At 40.4% G+C, this 27,038-nt stretch overlaps 1 protein-coding gene across 1 annotated transcript in view; it reads left to right on the top strand.

Moving 5' to 3' along the window:
* The window catches only part of nrap (nebulin-related anchoring protein), a 120,005-nt gene that overhangs the window by 46,050 nt on the left and 46,917 nt on the right, over positions 1-27,038 (top strand). The window contains exons 15-26 of the mRNA XM_068053373.1: positions 736-843; positions 3,348-3,455; positions 3,892-4,089; positions 4,838-4,942; positions 7,845-7,943; positions 9,651-9,755; positions 11,185-11,292; positions 12,254-12,565; positions 13,920-14,024; positions 18,780-18,878; positions 20,026-20,130; positions 22,751-22,858. Coding sequence (XP_067909474.1) covers positions 736-843; positions 3,348-3,455; positions 3,892-4,089; positions 4,838-4,942; positions 7,845-7,943; positions 9,651-9,755; positions 11,185-11,292; positions 12,254-12,565; positions 13,920-14,024; positions 18,780-18,878; positions 20,026-20,130; positions 22,751-22,858 — 1,560 coding nt within the window. The remainder of the gene's footprint in view (positions 1-735; positions 844-3,347; positions 3,456-3,891; positions 4,090-4,837; positions 4,943-7,844; positions 7,944-9,650; positions 9,756-11,184; positions 11,293-12,253; positions 12,566-13,919; positions 14,025-18,779; positions 18,879-20,025; positions 20,131-22,750; positions 22,859-27,038) is intronic.

Below are 27,038 nucleotides of genomic sequence, written 5' to 3'. Positions count from 1 at the left end.
TGACCTCTTCCTACTCTCTAACCTAGTGCCAGCTGTGGCTCAGTTGGTAGCATTCTTATCTCTGTGTCAGAAAGTTGTGGGTTCAAGTCCCGCTCCAGGCTAAAAATCCACTGCTGTCTTTTGGATGAGATGTTAAAGTGAGGCCCAGTCTGCTCTCAGGAGGATGTAAAAGATCCCCTGGCACTATTTTGAAGAAAAGATGAGGAGTTATCCCTCATCTGGCCAATATTTATCCCTCAATCAATATCACTAAAACAGATTATCTGGTCATTATCACATTGCTGTTTGTGGGAGCTTGCTGTGTGAAAGTTGGCTGCTGTGTTTACTACATTACAACAGTGACTACACTTCAAAAGTGCTTAATTGGCTGTGAAGTGCTTTGGGGCATCATGAGGTCGTAAAAGGTGTTTTGTAAATGCAAGTCTTTTTTAATGGATACCAGTCAACAGAATAATATTGCCCTTATAATACCCATCAAGATTTGGCATCAAATACAATAAAAAAAAATCATAGATATATACAGCATAGAAGGAAGCCATTCAACCCATGATGCTGGCTCTCTAAAGGAACTGCTAATTAGTCCCATTCCCCTGGTCTTCCCCATTGCCCTGTAATTTAAGACTGATTAAATTTGAGGAAAACTGCTTCTGTCTCAAGTCTGCCAATCTTATATGTGTACATATAAATAACTACACATGTATGCATAATGTGTAATTATATTTTTTGTGTCCTCAGATCAAGTACAAAGAATTCTGGGAAAAAAATAAGGGCAAGGGGTTTCATATGAAGCTGGATTCGATAGCTCTTTTAGCAGCCAAAGCCTCCGGGGCCCTGGCAAGTGATGTAAGCTGCTGTTTTTCTCTTTCATCAGGTTTCGTAAACCTATATACAAAGCCATTTTGATAGATGCTGTACTTGTTTTCTGCCAGGCATACAGTAGTTGAGGTGAATCAAAAAGTAGCGAAAGTAGATGAAAAATAAATGAGTATTGACAACTAACTTGTTCATTCTGGTGAAGGAATCCCATGGTTCCAGGGATTGAATGTGGGAATGTACTTCCGGAAGAGAGTCGTTACAGTCGTTACGTTATATATCCATGGTTCTGTGGAAAGGTTATCAAAGATGCCTGCACAGAAAATGGGTCACCAGTTTCTATTTATCCAGATTAGCTCAGTTCAGTTGTGCTAATGCAAAGTTCAATGCTTTGCTAAAATGGAATATAAAGTGGTGGTTTCTGAATGAGTTTAAAGGGTTGAGGGGTAATCTAATTTAGGTGTTTAAAACTATAAAGGGATTTGATAGGGGACACAATCTTAAAATTAGAGCTTGGCCATTTAGATGGAAACTTAGTAGCAGTGGAAATCTGGAACTACCTCCCTATAAGGCTGTGGATGCTGGCTTAATTTAAAATGTTAAGACTGAGTCAATTTTCCGTTGTTAGGTAATAATTATCAAAGGATGTGGATCAAAGGTGATTAAATGGAGTTGAGGTACAAGTCAGCTATGATTTGATTGAGTTGTGGAACAAGCTTGAGGGGCTTATTCATAATGTTGGATTTCTATTTGACCCTGAGCTTCCAACTGCATAGCCTCCATCACAAAAAGTGCTTATATCCACCTCTGCAATATCATGTGCTTCCAGCCCTTCCTCAGCCCATGTGCAGTTGAAATCCTCTTTGGTACCTTTGTATTTGACTATTCCAATGCTTGCCTAGATAGCCTTCCATCGACCAAGCGGCATAAAGTAGCTCATCCAAAACTCGGCTTCTCACGACAAGTTACTCTCACTCATCACCTTGTCCACACTGACCTACATTGGTTCCCAGTCCTCCAATGCATTGCATTTAGAATTTTCAGCCCTGTGTTCAAAACCCTCCATGGCCTTGTCTCTGCCTATCTCTGTAAATTCCTTCAGCACTGCAACCCCTCCATTCCTCATTTTCTAGCCTCTTGTGTGTCACTCCTTCCCTTTAGCCTCACCATTAGTGACTGTGGGCTCGATTTTACCAAGCCCCCGACATCGGGCTCCGTGACGGGGGAGGCTGGAAGATCGTTCCAGCAGAGGCCCACCATGGAGGCTGACACCGGGTGCGCCTGTCCTGATCCTCCCAGCGGTGGCAAGGCTCCGTGGCAGCCTCATCCCCTGCCCAACCCCCCCGGCTGGGCAATGGGACCTGCATGTAAATATTTAAATTAATGAGATGAATAAATTTAAATCAACTTACCATGAATCTTCCGGGCCCACCACAATCTTGGGCGCGGTGGCCGGCACTCTCGCGTCTTCAATTCGCTGTCGGGGGGAAGCGGGCATGACACTGATGAAGAGGGGGAGGAGTTAAGATTTTTACTGCAGGAGGGACGGGGTCAAATAATCACCAGCAGTGTAGGGGATGGTGGGAAGGGGTGAACTTTCAATTTAGTGCAGTCTTGGGCGGAGGGTCAGAATTCAAAGGTAGGTGTTTTAGGGGGGGGTGGGGGGAAGGGCAAATACTGTAATTTTTATTGGGGGGTTGGAAAGGGGTGTTACAATTTTATTTTGTAAATTTTGAGGGGGTGGGGGGTTCACTTTAAAAATTCAAATTTGCCGGCAGAGCTGGCTGTGCTTTAAAGTTGGTGCCAGCGTCTGCACACAGGCAGCTGGCGCCATTGCCGGTGAGGGACAGCCCGCCCCCTTTTCCTTTTTTGGGGGGGGGTGCGGGCCGCCCCGGCTATTAAATGAGCCGCTGCACGGGAGATTGAGGCTGCTGTTTGGTGGAACTCGCTGTCAGGAGCGACAGTGGGCTCTTAAAATCCAGCCCCATGCGTTCACCCACCTCGGTCTGAAATTGTCTTCCTAATCTGCTTGCTCTCTCTCACTCCCCCTTTAGTGCATTTTTGACCAAGCTTTTGGTCACCTTTCCTAATCTTTCCTTTTCTCACTAAGTGTCCATTTTTCCCTCTTAACAACCTTGTGAAGTGCCTTGGGATGTTTTTCTATGTTGAAAGTGTTATATCAGTTCAAGTTGTTATTGTAACAATGATTTCTAGAAAAATAGCCTATTTTAAATTTTGCAAGCATTTGGGTTCATTTTTTGGATCAAGTGGTTTGCACATGGTACACCATAGAAAAACCTAGTTTGTGGTTTTAGTGCATAGCAGTTAATGACTTTGCATGACATTTCCTTCCCCACTATTTTAAACTCGCTTAAATAAATGGGTTGGTGCCTTGTCAAAATAGGAGACACAGAAATATCATTTCCAGACCTACAAGATTGAGAAAGTGTTTGTCATTTATTTTAGCTCTTTATCACCAGCTGACTGCGACATGTTTTAATTTAATTCTTTTTTTCCCCCTTGACGTTTGAAAGATAAAATACAAAGAAGCATATGAGAAAACCAAGGGCAAAGCAATGAGAAGCAAAGTGTATGATTCGAAAACTCTGCATTCTCTGCGGGTTTCCAAGATGAGCAGTGAGGTACATTAGATAAGAAAAATCAAAATCCCATTATTTACTTCAGTTCAATATGCAATTTAAAATCATTATGGATTAGCACGTTCGGTATCAGAGGACTAAATTTCCCTGCCAACTGACATTGCATCATATTTTTCCTACTTGTGATCTTTGATCTATTTTTTAGAAAAGCTAGAATTTTATCTAATACATTGAAGCAAAATTTGCAATATGTTGAATATTTTGTTATGCTGGTAATTGGTTAATAATATACTGTTAATTTATTACTGTAGAAAGCACATACCTAAGAATATGCACCATTATTCCAAAATGCTATGTACCTTAAGGCGGACGTATGTCGTTCACGACTCAGTGCCTTCGCACTCACTGCGTTAAAGCTGTTACATAGATGTAAGTTGTTGTTATTGTTCAAACGATTAACTATTCTTATTTAAAATAGATAGAGTATAAGAAGAACTTTGTAGAGACAAACACCAAATTCCACCTGCCACTGGACATGGTGAACCTGACACATGCCAAGAAAGCCCAAGCTTTGGCCAGTGACTTGGATTATAGGAAGAGGCTCCATGAGTATACACTGGTGCCAGAAGACATGAAAGTAAAATGGGCAAAGAAAGCCTATGGGCTACAGAGTGAGGTGGGGCCAAGATGATGCAGAATTGTGCTGCCTTGCTTATTTGACCTATGCTGCTAATGAAGGGATATAATTAATATTTTAAGCGGTTTGCTTTAAACTTATAGGAGGGACTGAACCAATTTATTTCTTTATATTGAAACCAATATTATGCTGTTTGAAGAATATTGTTCTCGTATTTAGCAACTGAAATTCAATACAATCTTATTTTATTAAATAAAATGAATGTCCCCATAAGTAAATATATTTTCCTGTTGCTTCCCCTTCCTGCCTTTCCTAATGTCTGGGTATAGTTCCAGCATCAGATAGCTCACCCCAAGTGGCTGTTCTTCTTGTGTAAAGCTAGACAGTGAGTGTTGACAAGCCACTTGACTGTGGCACACATATCTTTCAGCAGGCTTTACAGGAAGGTATTTAAGAACTAGAAACCTTGCTATTGTAGGGTTGCTGAGACCATTGTATTGACCTTATCACCGACAGGATCAGCTAACTCAGCACAGGCTGGATCAAATAATGATCTGCATAGGGTAGTCCTGTACAAGGAGTTGCATATGTTCTCTATAAATGCCTTTATGAAGACTTCAGTGGTGTAAGAGATAGGCCCCATAGTACAGCTTGAATATTGTATATAAGATCATTTTTTGCACAATTTAGACAATGATATCTGTATATCAACTGAGTTTTGTTCACATTGACAGCTTTAAAGATGTTAACAGAGAAGCTGATTATTTTTTACATTCTTAAACTGCAGAATAAGTATAGAGCAGACCTGAGGTGGATGAAAGGAGTAGGATGGGAGGCAGAGCGAAGCCTGGATGTGGAGCAGGCTAGGAAAGCCGGGGATATTCTGAGTGAGGTGAGAAAATAAATGGCCCAGAATTAAACATGTAATTTTCTGTTAATTGTGTGACACTAGTCTGGACTGAATAATTTTCTCTGATTGCAATTCTGATCAGCTGCTTGCTCGTGGGAACTCACGTGCAATTATTTTACAATCTGCCAGCAGTTAAAGCTGTGCCATCATAACTGATAAATGGTTTGAAATTGTGCATGTACAGTATTGGTAATTAACACATTAATGCATTCATATGAATTTCCTTTATCGGCTAGTTTAACAAAAGTGTTAGAGTTTACTTTAAATGCGTTGGCACCTTTAACATAATAACAGTCAGAGAAATTGTGTACAAATGTGTTATCAAGTTTGTTATTAATATTGCACAGTGAGATTTCACTCCACACCTGGATCACTCTTCTGGGCCCACCAGGGACTGGTCATGCTCTACAAGACACGTCATGATTCAGCAATAATAATGAAGCTCCTACGTGTCTCCAGGTTATTGAAAGAAATAAACTACCAGCATTTATTTATTGGATATATACAGGATAGCCTTAGTATGTGATATAAATGAAATAATAACCTGGGTATAGTGAGATAAGTAACAACTAACATAACATTGTTTGGGAGCATGTAACTGATGTCATAGATCTGATATAAAATGAATAATTTCTGCATCCCTGTGGGTAAGACAAAATCAGAATCTGTTAAATGGATGATAATCACTTCTCATAATATACATTATCGGGTAAGAACAAACAAGCTCAATTCAAAAATTGTTGAATTGCCAACAGCTGGACGTAAGAGTAGTAAAGTGAGTCGCATCTGAAAGCTAATAAACTTTTCCTGGATTAATGTTAAGTGTCTGTGAAGCATGGAGATATTTGTAGTTGTCGAACCTGACAGATGTCATATGTGAACTTAGTGAATTTAATATAAAGCATGAAATTATGTGGATTAAACAGAATGGAGTGGGACCCAAATACAGTATGGGGGTTGGTTTTTAATTACCGCCAGACCATAAATCTGGCTTTGCGGGTCAGGTTAAAGAAAATGCTGTTGAAATAAAAACAACATAACTGCAAAAAATAATGGCAGTGCACAGCAAGTCAGTCAGCATTTCAAAGAGAATGGTAAGTTAATATTTCAGATGGGATACTTCATCAGAATAGTCAATGTGAATCCCCTGCAATTTACAATATCACAAGCATTTTAAAAACCGATTTGGTTGCTATAGTATGTATGTTTTCAAATCAGGAGTTGTGAAATGGCAGTTGTTCGGGAAGTGATTTGAATATCTGCATTCTCGTGTATTAGATCATAGTTAAAACCATTATGAGTTACTAGATTCTTCATTTTAACAGCATGCTGACTGATACCCATACTAAATTCTTAAAGTGATCAAATCAATTTACATTTGTCCGTTCACTGCCTTAACTAAGAAAGGGAACAGAGGCCTGATTGTATCACATGCTTTCATCTGGAAACAGCTAATGCAAATTGGGCTGATTGATGAAGTATCAGAATTATTCATAAAAGATGGAGTTCCACATTCCATAGGCATGAACAGAAAATGCACAAATAGGGTTAGTGAACATATGTTTTGATTAAGATTTCAGTTTTATCCCAGAGAATTATAAACAAGTTTTTCTTTTAAGAAAACTTAGAGATTTATGGTACAACTACACAATGGCCACAACTGAATTATGAATGTTGAAATTAGTGTTGTTTTTGTGTAGCAGCTTAACCTGACAGTAAATCTGAGAGTTTGTTTTGATGTTTTTCTTTGGTAATAATCTTCGGGAGTACTCTGTCCTTTATTAATCCTTCAGCAACCTTGTGATGATAGTCTTTAGTTTGGCAAAACTTTATAAAATGAAAATGGCAGGGTTACTGGCAGGTTAACCTGCTATTCCGGTCGTAGGTGTGAATTCTTTGAATTAACCCTTTATTTCCCTCAGTGTAACCAACATTACTTTCTTTTGTTGTCTAGCTATTCGCACAGATTTCTTCTTCACCAAATTTCTGAAGCCAACGTGACTTTTCCCTTTCTTGCAGCATCTTCTCAATTCAATTTTGATGACCTTTTTCTTACTTGTGTCCTTCTGCACTTTATAAGCTCCTATTTTTCTACATAAACAGTTTGAAATTGGCTGTGACAGTAAGGGAACTGTACTGCACCATAAGTACAGTCGTGCACTGCAGAATGGTCATAATATTTTTCTACTCACAGTAACTAGATACAGGTTCCTGTGCTTTCAATCTGATGACAATGGTTTAAAAAAAAAAACTATTGCCAAGGCTCTGATCCCCTAAATGTTAAGTTTAGTGAAGGATCAAGGCAGTGTAAAAGACAATAAATTAGCAATATTAGTGTAGGGTAATCTGAATTTCCACCTTCATTTATTGTTTCTAACATAAGCAAGTGGAGAATGATATTTGTACTGTCTTTCATCTGCCATGGGGAATTAAGCCCAGCTATCAGCAAGACAGTATGACAACTTTCCATTCCTATCTGGCAGATAGACTGCTTATTATGCTGCAGTGGCAGGCTGGAGAACTGGCTGATATGAAATACAAGTGCAACTAGGTGAATGAAGTTTATTTTAAAAGAAATCATACTGAAAAGGGAAAATTAAAAATTAGGTGTTAGTGAGCTCACTGGTGAAAAATCAGGTCCCAACAACCAACATTTAACATTGAGTTTTTAGTGAAAAAGTGAGATGACCAGTTAACACTGTTTTTGTTTGAAGTGGCCACAATCAAAAATATAAGGAAAGAGATTGTGACCATTGATTTGGTTTAATAGTAGTTTTTAACACTGAAGTCTAGCATGCATTTGGTTAACGTTAATTGATCTTTTACTTGCTTTAAATCCAATTTCACTATTGTCAGATATTAAATTGCACTCTCTTAACTGCAGAAAAAGTACAGACAGAGAGTTGATGCATTAAAATTCACAAGTGTGGCAGACACTCCACAGATTATTCATGCCAAGAAGAGCCAAGATTTGCAAAGTGATGTGAGTACCGCATTGATGCTGAGAGATCATTTTTGAAAAAAAACATTGTATTTCAAAGAGTGATGGGTGCCACCACCATATACAAAGCTGATCAAACAGGATAAGTATGAAAAAAAAGTTTGAGTGTTTACTTCCAAACATCTAATAGCTTCTGATTTTGAGTTTTTTACCTCTTTATTTTTCAATGCTTCAAACATCACTTAGAAATGAATTCCTGGAGAACTAAACCTAGTTAGCACCAGCAGCTGGCCATTACATCTAGAGAACTAGAATACAGGGGGGTAGGAGTCATGCTACAGCTATACAAAGCCCAGGTTAGATCACAGCTGGAGTACTGTGAGCATTTCTGAGCACCCGACCTTAGGAACGATACATTTGCCTTGGAGGGAGTGCAGCATGGGTTTACCAGAATGATACATGGACTCCAAGAGTAAAATTATGAGGAGAGATTTCACAAACTAGGTTGTATTCCCTGGAATTTAGAAAGCTAAGAAGATTTGATCAAAGTTTTTAAAACATTAAGGGGAACTGATAGGGTAGATAGAGAGAAACTATTTCCACTGGTTGGGGAGTCTAGGGCTAGGGGACCTAGTCTAAAAGTTAGAGCCAGAACCTTTCAGGAAGGAAATTAGGAAACACCTCTACACACAAAGAGTGGCAGAAATTTGGAACTCTCTTCTGCAAATGGCAAATGGTGCTGAGATCAATTGGTAATTTTAAAACTGAGATTGCTAAGTTTTTTGTTAACCAAAGGTATTAAGGAATATGGGATAAAGCCAAATATGTAGAGATTGGTGGCAGATCAGCTCTGATCCCATTGTATGGTGGAACAGGTTTGAGGGTCTAAATGGCCTATTCCTCTTCCTATGATAAAATATCACACTACAATGCTGAATATCATAAAAGAAAATGTATAAAGGCATTTAGAAAACAGATTACTGCAGACCTCGTGCATTTTATGTGCCCATAAATTTTGCAATTTTTGCCTTTACTAAATTATAATTTAGTCATCATCGACACACAAAGGAAGCAAAATAATGGAATGTTAACTTCAGTACCAACTAGCTCCTGCTGGTGGCATTGCTAAGGGTGATGGCATTTACTCGCTCAACAGGTACAGTGGACTGTTTCTGCTCTCAGCAAGAGCTATTTTATTTTAGAAGTCATTGTTCCATCATGGCTGTTTGGAAACTATAGTTAAAAAGAAATCATCTGGAAGCTGCAAATTTTTAATTTTGGAAATGTAAAGTTAAAAGCCCAAGAGTATATTATAATAACAGATACTATATAATATTTACAACAATTTTTTGAAGCATTTCTAATTTATTTAATATGATAGAGCTGGAAGTTCTACCACACGAAAAAAATAATTAATTGTGAGAACTTGATAAAAATATGCTTTTTGTATAAATTGTACTGATTAAAATAGCTTTCTCCCTTTTTGATTTTACAGCTATTACAACTTTGGAGGAATAATTATTGAAATACTATTAAAATGTTTTTATTTTTTAGTCTTATACTGGTTTACTAATATAGTCTGGATAGTTATATGTATGGGTATATTTCAAGACATGCATTTTTAAAATCAAAAATTTTACATGTACCGTATCTTAGCCAATATGAGAATTTAATAAAACTAATAATGATCTATCCCATTTTTTTTAAGAGACAAAGTCCATTCTTTTGTTATTCTTCTATGTTATGCAGCTAACATACAAGGCAACAGGTGAACAGAGTCGTCATCAGTACAGCATCAGCAAAGATGAGCCATTGTTCAGACAAGCCAAGGCAAATGCTCAGTATCTAAGTGATGTAAGTAAAGCAGTTAGTTACAAAGCTGAGGTTATAAGGCACAGGTTCAGTTTTTTTTGCTACATGTTGCATTGGTTGGGTGCTACAATTGAGCTTAGTGCTGGTGAGGAGAATAAGCAATGGTATTCAGCACCCCCTGAAGTTTAAGTGTGTCCTTATTATTTGATCCTGGGCTGTGGGTGAACTTAGTAAGGCTGCATTTTGTCCCTGTTCTTAGATGCTCTTAGAAGGTGGTGGTATTATAATGTAGTGGTTGCTAGGTTATTTAGGAAAACATTAAGAGTCACTCATATGGTGCAGGGCTAGAGTCACAAATTGGCACAGCAGGCTCCCTACCCCGAACATAACTCATGAACCAGTTGATGTTTTACAATAATCTGGTGCCAGCCCACAACTAGCCATTTTAGGATTTGAACTCATGACTTCTGGATTCCTAGTTTAGGATTATAACCTACTGTACTTGATTTAAAAAAGAAATTAATTTACATGCTACAAAAGTTCATCAAATAAATTGCCGTCTCGGTATTTCAGTCCTTAATTTTAAGTATCAAAGGAACAATATGCTTGAAGCACAAGAACGTTGGGATAAAAGCAGAGGTGATAATTAGAGGAAAGGTATTTTTGTGAAGAGAGGCAGAATGAGGGAAAGACAAAGTAAGGGAAATCAAAATGAATTCTAAGATTGGGAGACAAGCACTGGGATAGTTACAGAAGGAATTTCTTTTAAATTGACATTCCTATGAGCAACACCATGGGAGATTAACCAGTATACTTATGAGAACTACATATAAATTAACATTATACAGATAGAAATCTGATCAATTTCAATGCACAAATAAAGCTTTACTAGAGCACCATACCCTAGAACAAAAGAATACCCTTGGCCACCCATGATGCAAGGCAGAGGGAGATCAGAGAATTGGAGAAAATAAGTTGCAAGTCCTTGCAAGGATAAATAAAATAAAGTCCAAGAGTAAGGAAGTGTACTTGTGTTTTCTTTTCTGCATAAGCAGAATCAAAATGATATGGAAAATATGGCTCTGGCTCAATTTCAGAACTGGCCAATTTAATTATCATGGAACATGGTTCCTGCACTGAAGCCGAGTATTAAATTTTATAATTGGAGGCAAGTTGGCACAAATACATCTGAGGAGTGAATTCCTACAGGGGTTCCTCTGCTCGTTCACCACAACTTCAGTAGAAGAGTGTGGAAACACAGGAGAAATGGCATAACCATGGATCTACAACCATAGTTACAGTAGACCAGTGGGAGAATCCCCATGGAAATTCCCCCTGATTTTAAGTTGAGACAGCAACTGGTGCAAATCAGAAGCCCTCATTGCTTTTTTTCTATACCTGAATGAACTGAACTTTAATTAATAAAGGACATTATTAGCTGAAACTATTTTATAATCTGTGTATTATCAAGAAAATCTACAAGAGTGACTGGGAGGCTCAAAAAGAAAAGAGCTTTGAACTGCGGCTGGATACTATAGCAATTTTGGAAGCAAAAGCGAAACGAGATCTTGCAAGTGATGTAAGTTGTATATTTTATGAACTTTGCAATATTAAAAGAAGCAAAATAATGAGGTCAACTGGAGAAACATTAACAATATTATGCCAAATATCTTCAGTGCTCTAATAGCTTAGATATTCCAATCGGTATAATTATCTCACCAGTTCAAATGAATGATTTAACGTCCACATTCAAATAAACTGATTGGAAAATTGAGGTGATCATGTTGAGCACTCCTCCACAAATCTCCATTGTGTAGAGAATGTTTTTAATCTAAACCCCCCAAATTTTCACAGTATTGTAGATCTTTTGTACAAGTAGCATTTCCTGGCAAAAGGTCATATAAAAATATTTTTAGTGTACAATTGTATAATGTCATAACTGAGTATCTCATAAGAATTAGACAAGTACAAAGGAAATAGGGAAAATAAAAACTGTGAAGGTGGAAATCTGTAACAAAACCCAAAAATTGCAGAAATACAATTGGTCATTCAGCATCTGAAAGACAGGTTTAGGTTTAAATTGGAATGGTTGAGCAGAACTCTGAATTGATCAGAGTTTTGATGAAAGGTGCCACCTGAAACATGAATCTAGCTTTCTCTTTAAGGTTAGGAAGATTGTACTTTCAGCTGACAGTAGGTGAAGAACAATAAGAAAGAACTGGGAGAATTTCTACGAAGTTATTTATGCTTGAGGGAAGCTCTCCCTCCAAATGATAACCTTGTCACATTGTTTCACAACACAGACTGGAAAAAAATCTTAGTTGTCAGTAGATGTACAACAGTAAGGATTTCTCTAAAACTAGTGAATGAGTTCATATTTGCTTGGATAAATATCTGCCCTAATTTCATTGCAAGATTTCTTTGCAAATACTTTGTCAGGCGTACAATATCTTTTCTCTTTTTTAGCACACCCACTGTCTTAGGCAGATAACAAAGACAAAAAAGTCATTCATTCACCATTCTATAAAATGTTTTAACAGGTCAAGTACAGGGAGGCGCATGAAAAGATAAAGGGCAAGTTGATCGGGGTTAAGGAGGTAGCAGGTGACTGTCAGATGGCTCATTCTATCCAAGCTTCCAAGTTGCAGAGTGACCTTGAATACAAAAAGAAATCTGAGGCAACCAAGACAAAGATCTACCTCACAATGGATATGCTGGAATTGGTACATGCAAAACAGGCTCAGAGCCTGGCCACTGACAGGGACTACAAGAAGCGATTTCATCAATATACCGTCCTACCTGGAGATATGAAAATTGAATGGGCTAAGAGAGCGTATGCTCTGCAAAGTAATGTAAGCAGCATGTTTCTGATTCCAGTTGTTGTCCTCTTTGATTGTAGTAATATATTTCTATATAGTGAAAATAAGTTTCATTTAAATTCTATCTCGTTTTTGACATCACAGAGTATTGTTGGGTTACAGTGATATAGTCAGAATATTTAAGCAAGAGGTCGCCTATATTATATGTGACTTTCATCACATTTGAACAACATATTCTTGACATATTTGAGTCACATTGTACTAGTTGCTAAATTCATAAAACTGATCTGATGGAAAATAAGAACAAAAAAATTCATAGCCATGATTCTACATGTAGACGATGAGCAAGATAGCACACTGGGAAAGCTCACTTGTACACATCTCTAATGTATGCACATCATTACTCCGAGCAAATATTCCCCATGCTCTGATTCCTCTGAAGAATAATCATCCTTCCTGTTTGAAGCCTAATTATATGCAACCTTTTTGTTTGGCTTAGCTTACCACACATACAAAGCTGTAATGCCTCATAAATGTTGACAGTACTAAGATTACCCTGATAAAAACATGGATTCAATTAAATAAGATTATAGTATTTCAGTTTATTTAGAGTTTTCTGTTCTATTCCATTTTAAAGTCATCACAACTAGAAGCTCTAAGCCAAATAAAAGTCTGTTTCCTGCCTTGCAACATACTCTTGTCATCACATTGCACAAAAGCTGCCAAGAGTATTAAAGACAACTAAGTCAAGTGTGCAGCTGGTTATGAAGTGCTGATTATTATTTATACGGCAAGCTTTCTTAAAGCTTGTTGCCTAAAGTCATGTCCATGACTCATTAACTACAGTCATGGATCACTGAATGCTGGAAAATAGTTACTTCATAATGTTAAAATAAGTGGATGGAGCCGAAGTCTGCTGCTTTCTGATGACGCACATTGTTATTGTTGCCTGCTAATTTAGTCATCAACATTTGTTGCTGTCTTGTTTCGAAAGCTTAAGACAAATGCCTGTCTCTTGGTGTTCTAGTAGAATAAGCCGGAAAATAAATCTTGGCCAAAAGTACTAAAGGTGGGGATGGGGGGAACTGTGGTGCAGGATGGATGATATTCCTCTTGATAATTTTAGCAAAAAAATTAGCATGAGTAAAAAACAGGAAATCCCATTTTGTACCCATGCCAACCGTTTTGTTGAATGTATCACCTGGAGAAATCTCAACTAAGTGTTCGAGTCTGAACTAACAGAGGAGTGCAAGAGTATGCAGGATATACTCTGAGTTACTCTTGTAATCTCCGAGGCAGTGTTTGAACCCCAGAGTATAGTGTTATATAGTATTTTGGAATCCTGTCAGAGAATATTAATATGCTATTACTTTCTGAAATCTATCAGAACCAGTACAGGTCTGACTTGAATTGGATGCGTGGTGTTGGATGGATAACCAGTGGTTCTTTAAATGCGGAGCAGGCTAAGAAGGCAGGAGAACTATTCAGTGAGGTAAGTGTGATAAATGTCTCCTTTTAATCAACACCACCAGTCAGTAAACAATTATAGAGATTGTGGCCCAGAGTTGCAGTCTGTTCTCCACTGACTTTGAAGAAAGCTTCCCACAACGATCTAGTGATCTCTGTGGCTCGTATTTCACCTTTCTCAATGTTAATTTCATGGGGCCAGTCAGAAACTGAATTGGACCAGCCACATAAATACTGTGGTTACAAGAGCAGGTCAGTGGCTATGAATTCTGTGGCGAGTAACTCACCTCCTGTTTCCCCAATGCCTGTCCACCATCTACAAGGCACAAGTCAGGAGTGTGATGAAATATTCTCCACTTTCAGCTCCAACAACACTCAAGAAGCTCAACACCATCCAGGACAAAGCAGATCGCTTGATTGGCACCCCATGCACCACCTTCAACGTTCACTCCCTCCACCAGCGACGCACAGTTTGTACCATCTACAAGATGCACTGCAGCAACTCACCAAGGCTCCTTCAACAGCACCTTCCAAACCTGTAACCTCTACCACCTAGAAGGACAAGGGCAGCAGATGCATGGGAACACCAGCACCTGCAAGTTCCCCTCCAAGCCACACACCATCCTGACTTTGAACTATATCGCCGTTCCTTCACTGTCACTGGGTCAAAATCCTGGAAATTGCTTCCTAACAGCACTGTGGGTGTACCAACACCACAAGGACTGCAACGGTTCAAGAGGGCAGCTCACCACCACCACCTTCTCAAGGGTAATTAGGGCTGAGCAATAAATGCTGGCCTAACCAGTGACGCCCAAATCCCCCGAATGAATAAAAAAAGTTATAGGGGTCCAGCAACAGTGATGTCAACAAGCAGGCTAAGCCACCAATCACATTAAAAAATTCTCACAGATATCAAATCAGGAAGTAAATAGCACTGATTATCTTTCACTTTTTAATGGTTTTACAGAGAGTGAAATAAAGATTAAGACATACACATGTAAGGCAGAAGTTGAAATATCACAAACAAAATTTAAAAAAGTCATTTTTATTTTGAAAAGCTATGAAATTTTTTTAACCACAATGGAGAGGTTTGACATTCCACAATTCTGAAGTTAGTTTTTCAGAGCCAGAAAGGTTGTTCAGTGGTACTTATGACTTAGTACACTGCTAAAAACCCAGTTGCACCTCATTCAACGAGGCATGGCTTTTTCAAGAGTTTCTACAATGAGACTAACAGTGCAAAAAGTAAAAGTTCGCATAATTCAAGTGATGTCTAAGATTTCCATCTGTGAAGACTTCAACAGTGCATCCCGTGGAGGAGCAGTTTCTGGATTTATGCATTTAACTGTGCATTTGCGGATGACAGAAGTTGCTGTCTGTTTCACAGGGCTGAAATTTATACCCCTGCAGCCGAAATCAGTGGCGGGTGAAAACAATAGTGGCCCGCCCGCATGGGCCGCACATTGCGGAGCTGCCACGATCCTAAGTGCAGCGGCTCATTTAAATAGCCAAGGCAGACCACCCCCGCCGATGACTTGGAGGGGGTGGGCTGTCCATCTCCGGCAATGGCGTCAGCTGCTTTGTGCACAGGCGCTGACGCCATTTTTAAAGGGCTTCGAGTCCTACCGTTCAATTTAAATATTTAAAGAGACAGTTAATTTAAAAAACTTATTTTACCCCTCTAACAACCCCCAATAAACAAAAAATTAACTATTTGCCCTCTCCCTAACCAAAAAAAAACCTTTAACCACCTGACCTTCCCAAAGTGCACAAACTTTAACCTAAAACTCTTCCCTCCATCCCCTACACCAATGATGTTTCTTTGACCCTGGCCCCCAGCACTGAGAAACCTGCCTCCTCCCCCCTCCCAACCAGTGATCCACCTCGTTTCCCCAGCCAGCGATCTGAAGGTGTGGGAGTGCCAGCTAGCGGCACGAAGATCGCAGCTGGACAGACGGTGGGAGCGTAAGTGTAATTATTTCATCTATTTTACTTTACTTAAATATTTAATCGCTGGTCCTGTCGCCGAGCGGTAGGGGGGCCACCACGAGCCTTGCCACAGCCAGCAATGTCGGGCTGGGCTTTCCCAGCCTCGGGGTGCTTGGCAACCCTCTCCCGGAGGCATTTTCCGGCCTCCCCCAATACGACCCCCATTGTCAGGGAGTCTGTAAAATTCAGCCCACAGAGTAATGACGGCAAATGCTGATAGTTTCACCATCATTACAACTGCAAAATCCGAGCTATTAGATTCAGCTTCCCTTTAATGCTGCTTTCCACAAGTTGTGTAAATGGCGCATCATATGAAGTCTCTCCCAGAGTGGCCATATGAGCACCTGGTGTGGGAAATGGGGAAAATGTGCACTGTGCATTAGGAGGTAGCTGTGCTTTCCTTAATCTGAAACTGGGTGACAAAAGTGAAAATATAATCCATTGTTTAACACTGTCATTGCTCACCATGTTGAAAATACATATTCATCAAAAGTACGATGCTTGTGTTAAAATAACTAACGTAGTATTATTCCCTTTTGTCAGCCTTGCTGATTGGGAAATATCTCAACTCCGACTCAAATACTGTGGCTTCAAGCTCCTCTTCAGGACTACTGAGATGGTGCCGCATGTTAAAAATGCTGTTCTTTGAAGGAGAGATTAAACCAAAGACCCATAGGCCTATTCTTATGATTCAGGTGGACATTAAAGACCCCATCACACTTTTCAAAGAACAGGGCATTTTCCAAGTGTTTTGATCAACATTTTTCGTCGACCAATGTTATCAAACCAGCTAAACTGATCATTTACCTTATTTTTGTTCATGTATTTCACTGTACATAAAATGACTCTCTTTGCCCACATAAAAACAGTGACCAAGCATGACAGTGAACCTTGTGGGCTGAATTTTACCAGCCCCTCGACATCATGGGTTGTGTGGCGGGGGGGGCCCGTAAAATACTTGTGGGAGAGGCCTGCCACGATCCACGAGAAGGCTCCGCGCATTTTACGGGCGGTGGCGAGTTCTTGGTGCAGCAGTCCCCCGCTGCTTGGCGGTGGGGCCTTCATTTAAATATTAAAATGAATTAAAACAAGACACAAATAAACCTACCTGGTCCCGGAAGCCATCTCATGCCGATATTATGGGCGCCGGCCACAACTCGCGCGCCTTTGAAACTCCGTTTGGAGATCCGAGGTGAGACACTGGTGGGTAGGGGGGGAAGGAGTGAAATTATCAGGGCCGGGCAGGTGGGGGGGTGGGGCAAGCAGAGAAAACATTTTTTATTGGTTGTGGGGATGGTGGGAAGGGGTTGAAGGGCAAATGTGATAAGCTTGGGGGATGGGGGAGGCAGGTCAGGGTGGGAATAAAGTTCATGTTTGTCATATGGGCCAATTCAAAAAACATTTGGGGATGTGGGGAAGGGCCTCCAGCTTTCATTTAATTTTTTAAGGCCAATATAAAATACCGTTGCTTTAAAAATTCAAATGTCTTCTAAGGGGTTGAAGCATAGAATGTAGAGGGGGCGGCCGCTCTGTCCCCTCCATTTAAATGAGCCCCCACATGTAATATCACGGGGGCTCAGCGGCAGCCACTGCGCGCCGGCATGCTGTCGACATCAGAGTACGCTGTCTCGATTTGTGGCGCACTCATAAAGTTCAGCCCCGTATGTCAAATACTTTGAGATGTTTTAAAGAGATGTGTTAAGGAGTTGGATAAATGCAAAACCTTTTCTAACATTATCAACAATATTTATACTGGTACAAGTTAAATCTAATGGTTCCAATTAATTCCCCACACCAGGGGCTGGATTTTAAGGAGCTCTCGATGTTGGGATCCGTGGAGGGGGGGGGCCTGCAGATGACCCTGGATGAAGTATGCCATGGACCTCGGCGCCGGCAGGTCCCAACCTGGTCCTCCTGCCGGCGGGGTCACTGTGGTGGTCCTCCCACTGCTCGGCGATGGGACCACAATCACCATACATGTACTTACCCTTAATATTGATGGCTTGCCGTGATCTTCAGATCCCCCTCTGGGGAAACGAGGTGCCACACTGGTGGGGAGTGGGGAGGAGGTAACTTTATCAGTGCGGCGGTGGGGAGGGGAACCAGTGTCAAATTAATGTCATGGGTGTAGGGATGGTGGGAAGGGTTGAAACTTAAACTATGTGCAGTTTGGGGGGGGGGGAAGGTCAGATGTTACAGGTAAGTGTTTTGGGTGGAAAGGGCAAATAGTTAATTTCATTGTTATTGGGGGTGAGGGGGTGGGCAAAGAAATATATTTATTGAATTTTATTCAGTCTGTCTTTAAATACTTTAAATAAGCCGGTAGGGCTGACAGCCCTTTAAATATGGCATCACGCCTGCACACAGGCAGCTGACACCATTGCCAGGGACGGACAGCCCGTCCCTTTCACTTGATTGGGGAGGTGGGGGCAGGGCCCGCCCCGGCTATTTGGATGAACTGCCGTGCTTGAGATTGCACCGGCTCTTTGGCGTGCCATTTTTGGAGCTAGCTGACAAAATCCAGCCCCAGTTCTCAAATGCTGAAGTTGGCAAACTCATTTTCACGTATATCTAAGTTTGGCAATATTTTTCCACTGATATTATTGAGACAGTATCCCAAGTCTGTCTGAGCTTACATTAGTGCGAAAAAAGATATTCTAGGAAGTGCCAAACAAAATACAGAAAACTGTTCTCAAGATTTACAGTTAGAAATCTATTGAGTAGGAGCATATATGAGTCAACTAATGTTTAAAGAGACACTCATTCTTGATTTTAAATTTGTCCCTAACAGAAGAAATATCGTCAGCATCCATATGCCCTGAAGTTTACAAGTGTTACAGACTCTCCGGAAATGATACAAGCCAAGATCAGTTATAACCAGGCATTGGATGTAAGCCGTTTAATGTTATTAATATGTCATATGTCTCACATGCTACCTGCCTAATAACTTTTTCATGAACATTCAGTTGTAACTTGTAAATGTTGTATCTATTGGCACTTCTATTAGTGAAAGGAAATGGTGCAAAACATAGGACATAAGAATAGGCTCTTTAGCACCTTGTTCCGCCATACAGTGAGTAGTTTAGCCCTGTCGGTTGCTATGCTTGGTGAGCACTTCTTTCACGTTGCTGATATTGCACCGAACCCAAATGTCTCTTCCAAAAAGACTTGCCCCCTTAGTCTTTCTTTCCAATGAGACAGTAGCCAAATGAATCCTAGTAAGTACTATGTGCTCCTGTGATAGGAGCAGGCTAATTTCTAGTATAGCAAGACAGAGGATAACAGTTTCTCTTTGCACCATTATGTGATCAATTTCTACAAATGCATTCTGTAGGTTATTGTGAAAGCTTTGCAAGATCTAATCGTTTTGGAATGATTTGTTTCCATAATAATATTCCCTAAACTGCTCACATGCACTTGGAACTGGTATTATGTTTCTGTTGTATAAATAACTAATACTGTTCTATCCAAATGATGTATCTCGTGTTGACTGATTGGATTTAATGGCAGGAACTCTGGTATCAGTTTCTAAATTGCACATGACTAACAGCATAAATGTATATGACCCATTCCACATGTCAAAATACAGAATGAATATTCATTAAAGAACAAATTATACTTTGCCTATAAGCCTGGGAAATATTGTAAACAGTGTTATTGTACAAATCCTGAATGCGCTCAGATCAAATTTCTCATTCTGCTATTTTAACTGAAGTGTTAACCTGTTAATTTGAAAAAGGTTAACACTTGTCTTAAAATAGTGCAAAAATGAAATTGGTACAAATGTTTTAAGCTTTCATATAATAATATTATTCACAATCAGTTTCCAGGTTTGTGACAACCTGTCCCTTGAGTTGTTGGCAAGGAGGAAAGAACATAATTTGTTATTTAATTAATATCCTGGTAGTGGGATGTGTACAATTGCAATAATGTTATTAGCATATTTCTCTTACAAGATATGATCCTGCTCCCACCTACCAAGAACGTGAGTTGCCCTAGATACATATTAAAATGGAGCTTATTATTTTATTTGACAGAGATTGTACAGAGAAGATGGAGAAAATGTAAAACATCACTACACACTGACAAAGGACCTCCCAGAATTTCTTCAGGCTAAAGCTAATGCTATGAACATCAGTGAGGTGAGACTCTGAATAGAGCCTAGTCGTCTTTATATAACATTAAGTCGCAAGTTGATCTGATCACATGGCTTGCTACTGATCAAAATTATAGTCATTTTTGTAACCAGTGGCCCAGATGACAAAGGAAATTTGATAAAAATTCTTAATTTACATTTTCTTCAAACTTAACATGAGATAAATATTCCTCAATTGGCCAAAGATTGAAACAGATTGAAGAACCGATTTGTTGATCTACTATTAACAATGTGTCACTAGCTTAGTTTATCTAAACTAACAATCAAATATCGGAGTAGAATGAGTGATCAGCCAATTTCATGTCAGCCGGTGGTGATGTGATGGCAAGATTTACAAACCATGCTGTATCTATAACAGTTACATGCAAATCTAATTCTAATATACTACAGTTAAGACACAAAAGTACTTGATTCTTATTTACCCATGTACATAAATGATAAATCTGATGTAGTTTATGCAGGACCTTTCATATATGGGACTTAGGTTCAAATCCAATTTACACTGAGGGGATGAAATTCCGTCTTGTTAGTATAAGGGCAGGTTTTGGTACCTTTTGTTGTTGCCTAATTCAACAACAACTTCCATTTATATCACAGTAACAAATTGCATTCATGCAGCACCTTTAACATTGTCAAACATCCTATGATACTTCACAGGAGCCTACGCAAACAATATTTGACAGCCACAAATTAGGAAAAGTGGGTGAAAGAGGTAGGTTTTAAGGAGTGTCTTGAAGATGGAGAGAGGGATAAAGAGGCAGAGAGGTTTAAGGAGGGAATTCCAGAACTTGGGGCCTAGGCAACTGAAGGTATGGTGGCCAATGGTGGAGTGAAGAAAATTGGGGATGTGCAAGAGGCCAGAATCAGATGAGCACATATATTTTGGAGGGTGGTGGGGCTGGAGGAGATTGCAGAGATAGGGAGGGGTGAGGCCATGGAGGGATTTGAAAACAAGGATGAGAATTTTAAAGCAAAGGCATTGCTGGACTGGGAGCAGCTCGGGGGCGAGGCGTAAGTGGAACTTGGTGCGAGTTGTAATATGGGCACCAGAGTTTCTGATGAGCTTAAGTTTATGGACAGTAGAAGGTGGGAAATCATCCAGGAGAGCGTTTTAATGTTAACGCACTAAAACATCTCGATGCTTCCCAGGAGTGTTGTCACTAAATTGGCAATCTGATTAAGAGACACCATAGCACAGCCTGTTTAAGCATTGGAGCAATGTTATACTGATGCAGCAGGATGTGTCTTTGAGGTAGGGCAGAAGAGAGGAGGTTTTACTCTGGCCAGGATGTCCTTGATGCTGATAATGGTTAGTAGGATTGGAGAGTTTTCCATTTCCCAGCACTAACATCTCTTACTTAGATGAGCAGAAGGTTCACAAAAAGAAGTATTTTTTTAAAATGATACAAAGCCCTGAGCAAATTAAACAATTTGTATCAGTGTACTAAAAGGCTAATTAAGCCTGGCTGGTGGGACCGTGAAGGACAACACTGTAAAACTTAATAAATGAACATAAGTGTTTGCTTGGCACCCAGCTTAAAGTGGGATTAGGAGGAGTAGCTATACTGTAGGAAAACTATTACTTTCTCTGTTTTTAGTTATTGGCTGATTAGAAGCTTGTGCATTTAATGTCATCTCCTTTATGCAGCTCTCTATTGGATTACTAAACTTTCAAAAACAGAAGGTATTTTGTTTGTGATTGTATTTAAATTAGGATGAAAATACATTTTAGCAAAAGATTTCAAGCAAAAATAGTTAATGATTCTTTTGTAATAGTGGATGGAGGTAACTAGCAGAAAAAAATTAACAAGAAGCAATATTTTGGAAGTTGGCACTGGTCTTGGATTTCTCTAGCAAAGAGCTGGCACAGACACAATGGGCCGGATTTTCCTTATGGGAGCGGGAAACAGAAGTCAGGACTGTTTCTCAGTCCCGAATATGCCCCCGCCGCCCCCCACTCCTGCCGGGGAAACAGTCGCTCATTGGGATTTTGACGAATGCTACTGCTTAATTGGCATGGAGACAGGTTCTCCATTCAATTAAGGGCGGTGGGTGGGCTCTCAAAGATGGCAGGCCAATCAGAGGCCTTCCAGTTTGAGAGGTGCAGCGGTCTGCAATGGATGGTAAGTAACTGAGAGGGTGCTTCAACATGGAGGTGCCCTCTCTCCAACTTGTTTCAAACTTATATTTAAAAAACATGATACAACAGCCAGACCACCACTGTTCTGGGGGAGCCCCTCTACAGTGTGGTATGTGGTGCACCTCTAGGTCTCCTTTAGGTGGGCTATGCAAGGTTCTTAATGAGCCTAATCAGCTACTCGCTGTGTGGAGGCAGGTAGCCCTGCTGACCCCGAACCTGTCTCAGCAAAAATGGCTGGTGCTGGGAACGGGGCTGGGAAACCGGGACAGCAGCCGGTACTGGTATTTTCGGGCGTCGCCCACCTCCATTCTCCCCCCCCCCCCCCCCCCCCGGCAGGGCCCAAAAATCCGTCTCAATGTGCTGAATCGCCACTTCTGTGGTGTAATCATTTATGATTTTAAAATTGAAAAGGAAGCAATGGAAATATGTCACATATTTATTCACAAATGCATTTGTTGTTTCAAAGGTCCGCTACAGAGAGTCATGGACAAAATTACGAGATGGCGGATATAAATTACTTTTGGATGCTATTCCATTCCAAGCTGCCAAAGCTTCCAGAGAAATTATTAGTGATGTAAGTATCACTGCTTTTAATGGCTCTGGAAATGACTAAAGTTAATATCTGCCAGAGGTGTAAATAGGGTGGAATTAAACAGTTATTTAGAGTCATTGCTAATCAAAGGCCATTTAGGAATTGAGCAATCTTAGGCTCAGATACTTGGATAAACACCAGCCTCAACTTGGCCTTTTTGAACTTACATTTTGAAATAATTTAAAAAAAAATTCCTGCTCATACATCAGGGTCGGTTATGTCATGCTTATGGCCTGTTTTGGAATATTTTACTGACTTCCTACATACTTGCACTTCTGTTCATTGTGTGAATAATTATCAGTGTGTATTTCAGTGCAAATGATTAAAACATCCCAATGCATAAGGGAATTGTACATCAAATTAGAGTTACTGCAGGCTAAATAATGTAATTCTTACCAGTCACCATCCAGCCATTAAGTAATGTTGCTTTCAATATTTTAATGAAGTCCACTTCTGATTAAAATAAGTCTGTCAGCATTTCCTGAGTTGGCCACTTTTTTGGTACCAAGTTTTTTCCTCCATTAAATTTCTTTCATTATTCATAGTTCAGTTAACATTTGAAACAACTTATTGAGGCCTTTGGCAGCACTTTGCAACCTTGTTGAAATTTAATTTAAAATTCTGACATGTTTGACACTGTCTCCGTGGGGGCATTGAAATTCTTTAAGAAGTCACAAAACTTTCCAGCTTAACAGAACAGATTTCATTTTTAAATATTTCAGTATCCATCTCACAGAAGTGCTACAATTTTAACTCTATTTTCTACAGTATAATCTTAAGTTGCTATTGTAAAATGCCACAGATTTGTGCATGTGACTGGCTGCCTTTAGTTAAAGTTAGTCTCTAGCCAAATCAAGAGAAAAGTGATTCATAGCATACACCCCTGGGGCTGGATTTAGTTGCACCCGGTGCTGAGCTGAAAGGGTAAGGGGAATCCCGCCCCGGCCTTTCGGAGCCCCGATGGCACATGTCAGCAGCGCTCGGGCACTTAACCACCCGGCGCTGGGAAACCTGTGGGCTGAATTTTGTTGAGCTCCCAAGGCCGGGCTCCGTGGAGGGTGGGGGTGGGGGGGGGTGGTGGGCATGCCAGAAGATCGTTGACGCAGCAGCCCCCCACCACAGAGCCCGACACTGGGATTGCCAGGCCCGATCTTCCTGGCTTCGGCAAAGCTCTGTGGTGACCCACACCCCCCTCCACCATCATCGCCATATAACCAAAGGAAACCATAGAAAAGTTACGGCTCAGAAAGAGGCCATTCAGCCCATCATGTCTGCGCCGGATGAGAAAACTAGCCGCCCATTCTAATCCCACCTTCTAGCACCTGATCTGTAGCCTTGCAGGTTACAGCACTTCAGGTGCATGTACCTTTTTAAATGAGTTGAGGGTTTGTGCCTCCACCACCATTCTGGGCAGTGAATTCCAGACACCCACCACCCTCTGGGTGAAAAGGTTTTTCCTCATGTCCCCTCTAATCCTTCTACCAATCACCTTAAATCTGTGCCCGCTGGTAATTGACCTCTCCACTAGGGGAAACAGGTCCTTCCTGTCTACTCTATCAAGGCCCCTTATAATTTTGTACACCTCAATTAAGTCACCCCTTAGTCTCCTCTGTTCTAAGAAAAACAACCCTAGCCTATCCAATTGTTCCTCATAGCTGCAATTTTCAAGCCCTGGCAACATTCTTGTAAATCTCCTCTGTGCTCTCTCCAGAGCAATTATGTCCTTTCTGTAATGTGATACCGGAACTGTACGCAATATTCCAGCTGTGGCCTAACCAGCGTTTTATACAGTTCCAGCATTACATCCCTGTTTTTGTATTCTATACCTTGACCAATTAAGGAAAGCATTCCATTTGCCGCCTTCATCACTCTATCTACCTGTCCTGCCGCCTTCATGGACCGATGGACATGCACTCCAAGGTCTCTCACTTTCTCTAACCCTCTCACTATCCTCCCATTTATTGTGTATTCCCTTGTTTGCCCTCCCCAAGTACATTACCTCACAGTTCTCTGAATTGAATTCCATTTGCCACTTTTCCACCCACTCAACCAAACCATTGATATCATTCTGGGGTCTACAGCTATCCTCTTCACTATTAACTACATGGCCAATTTTTGTGTCATCAGTAAATTTCCCAATCATGCCTCCCACATTTAAGCCCAAATCATTAACATATACCACAAAAAGCATGGGACCCAACACTGAGTCCTGTGGAGCACCACTAGAAACCGCTTTCCATTCGCAAAAACATCCATCGAACATTATTCTTTGTTTCTGTCACTGAGCCAATTTTGGATCCAACTCACCATATTCCCCCATATCCCATGGACTTTTACTTTTCTGACTAGTCTGCCATGTGGGACCTGTCAAATGCCTTACTAGAATCCATGTAGACAACATCCACTACACTACCCTCATCAATCCTTGTTACTTCCTGAAAAAATTCAATTAAGTTAGTAAGAAATGGCGTTCCCTTAACAAATCCATGCTGACTTTCCCTGATTAAGCCATGCCTTTCTAAGTGACAGTTTATCCTATCTCTCAGAATCAATTCTAATAATTTGCCCACCCCCGAGGTCAGACTGACTGGCCTATAATTATTTGGTCTATCCCTCGCACCCTTTTTAAACAATGATACGATATTTGCATACCTCCAGTCCTCTGGTACCTCGCAGTTACCTCGTGAGGATTTGAAAATGATCTTCAGAGCATCTGCTATTTCCTCCCTGGCTTCCTTTAACAGCCTGGGATACAAACCATCTGGCTCTGGTGATTTATCCACTTTCAAGGATGTCAAACCCTCTAGTACTTCCTCTCTCGTAATGCTTAATGTTTCTAATATTTCACACTCATTCTCTTTAACTACAATGTCTGCATCATCCCTCTCCTTTGTGAAGACAGAGACAAAGTATTCATTAAGAACCCTACCCACATCTTCTGCATCCATGCATAAGTTACCTTGTATTTCTCCGATAGGCCCTACCCTTTCCTTAGTTATCTTCTTGCTCTTAATGTACTGATAAAACATCCTTGGGTTTTCCTTGATTTTACCTGCCAATATTTTTTCATGTCCCCCCTTTGCTTTTCTAATTTCACTTTTTACTTCACCCCTGCACTTCCTATACTCCTGTAGGCTTTCTAAAGTATTGAGTTATTTGTGACTGTCATGAGCTTTCTTTTTCTGTTTTATTTTACCCTGTCAGCTTCTAGATAACCAGGGGGCTCTAGATTTGGCAGTACCACCTTTTATCTTTGTGGGGACATGTCTACACTGTGCCCGTAGAGTCTTGCTTTTGAATGCCTCCCACTGGTTTGCCACTGATTTTCCTTCAAGTAGCTGTATCCAGTCCACTTTCACCAGATCACTTCTCAGCTTTGTAAAATTTACCTTCCCCCCCCAATTTAGAATTTTTACTCCTGTTCTATTTTTGTCCTCTTCCATAATCATGCTAAATCTAACTATTATGGTCACCCACTGCTACTTCATCCACTTGCCCAGCTTCATTTCCTAAGATTAAATCTAGAATTGCATTCCCTTTTGTTGCTTGTTACGTGCTGGCTAAAAAAGTTCTCTTGAATGCAGTTCAAGAATTTTGTCCCCTCTGTGCCCTTCACACTGTTTGTATCCCAGTTGATATTAGGGTAGTTGAAATCCCCAGCTATTATTGTCCTATAGTTTTTGCACACACAGATTTGTCTACATATTTAGAACATAGAACATAGAACATAGAACAGTACAGCACAGTACAGGCACTTCGGCCCACGATGTTGTGCCGAACCTTTAACCTACTCTAAGATCAAACTAACTACCTACCCTTCATTCTACTATCATCCATGTACCTATCCAAGAGTCGCTTAAATGCCCCTAACGTATCTGCTTCTACCACCACCGCTGGCAGCGCATTCCACGCACCCACCACTCTCTGTGTAAAGAACCTACCTCTGACATTTCCCCGAAACCTTCCTCCAATCACCTTAAAATTATGCCCCCTGGTGATAGCCCTTTCCACCCTGGGAAAAAGTCTCTGACTATCTACTCTATCCTTGCCTCTCATCATCTTGTACCCCTCGATCAAGTCACCTCTCATCCTTCTTTGCCCCAATGAGAAAAGCCCTAGCTCCCTCAATCTTTCTTTGTGGGACATGTCCTCCAGTCCAGGC

Source organism: Heterodontus francisci, chromosome 20, assembly GCF_036365525.1.
Source record: "Heterodontus francisci isolate sHetFra1 chromosome 20, sHetFra1.hap1, whole genome shotgun sequence".
Taxonomy (NCBI): Eukaryota; Metazoa; Chordata; class Chondrichthyes; order Heterodontiformes; family Heterodontidae; genus Heterodontus; species Heterodontus francisci.
Note: the sequence above shows the minus strand (reverse complement) of the source record. Positions and strands in the feature narration are given on the sequence as shown.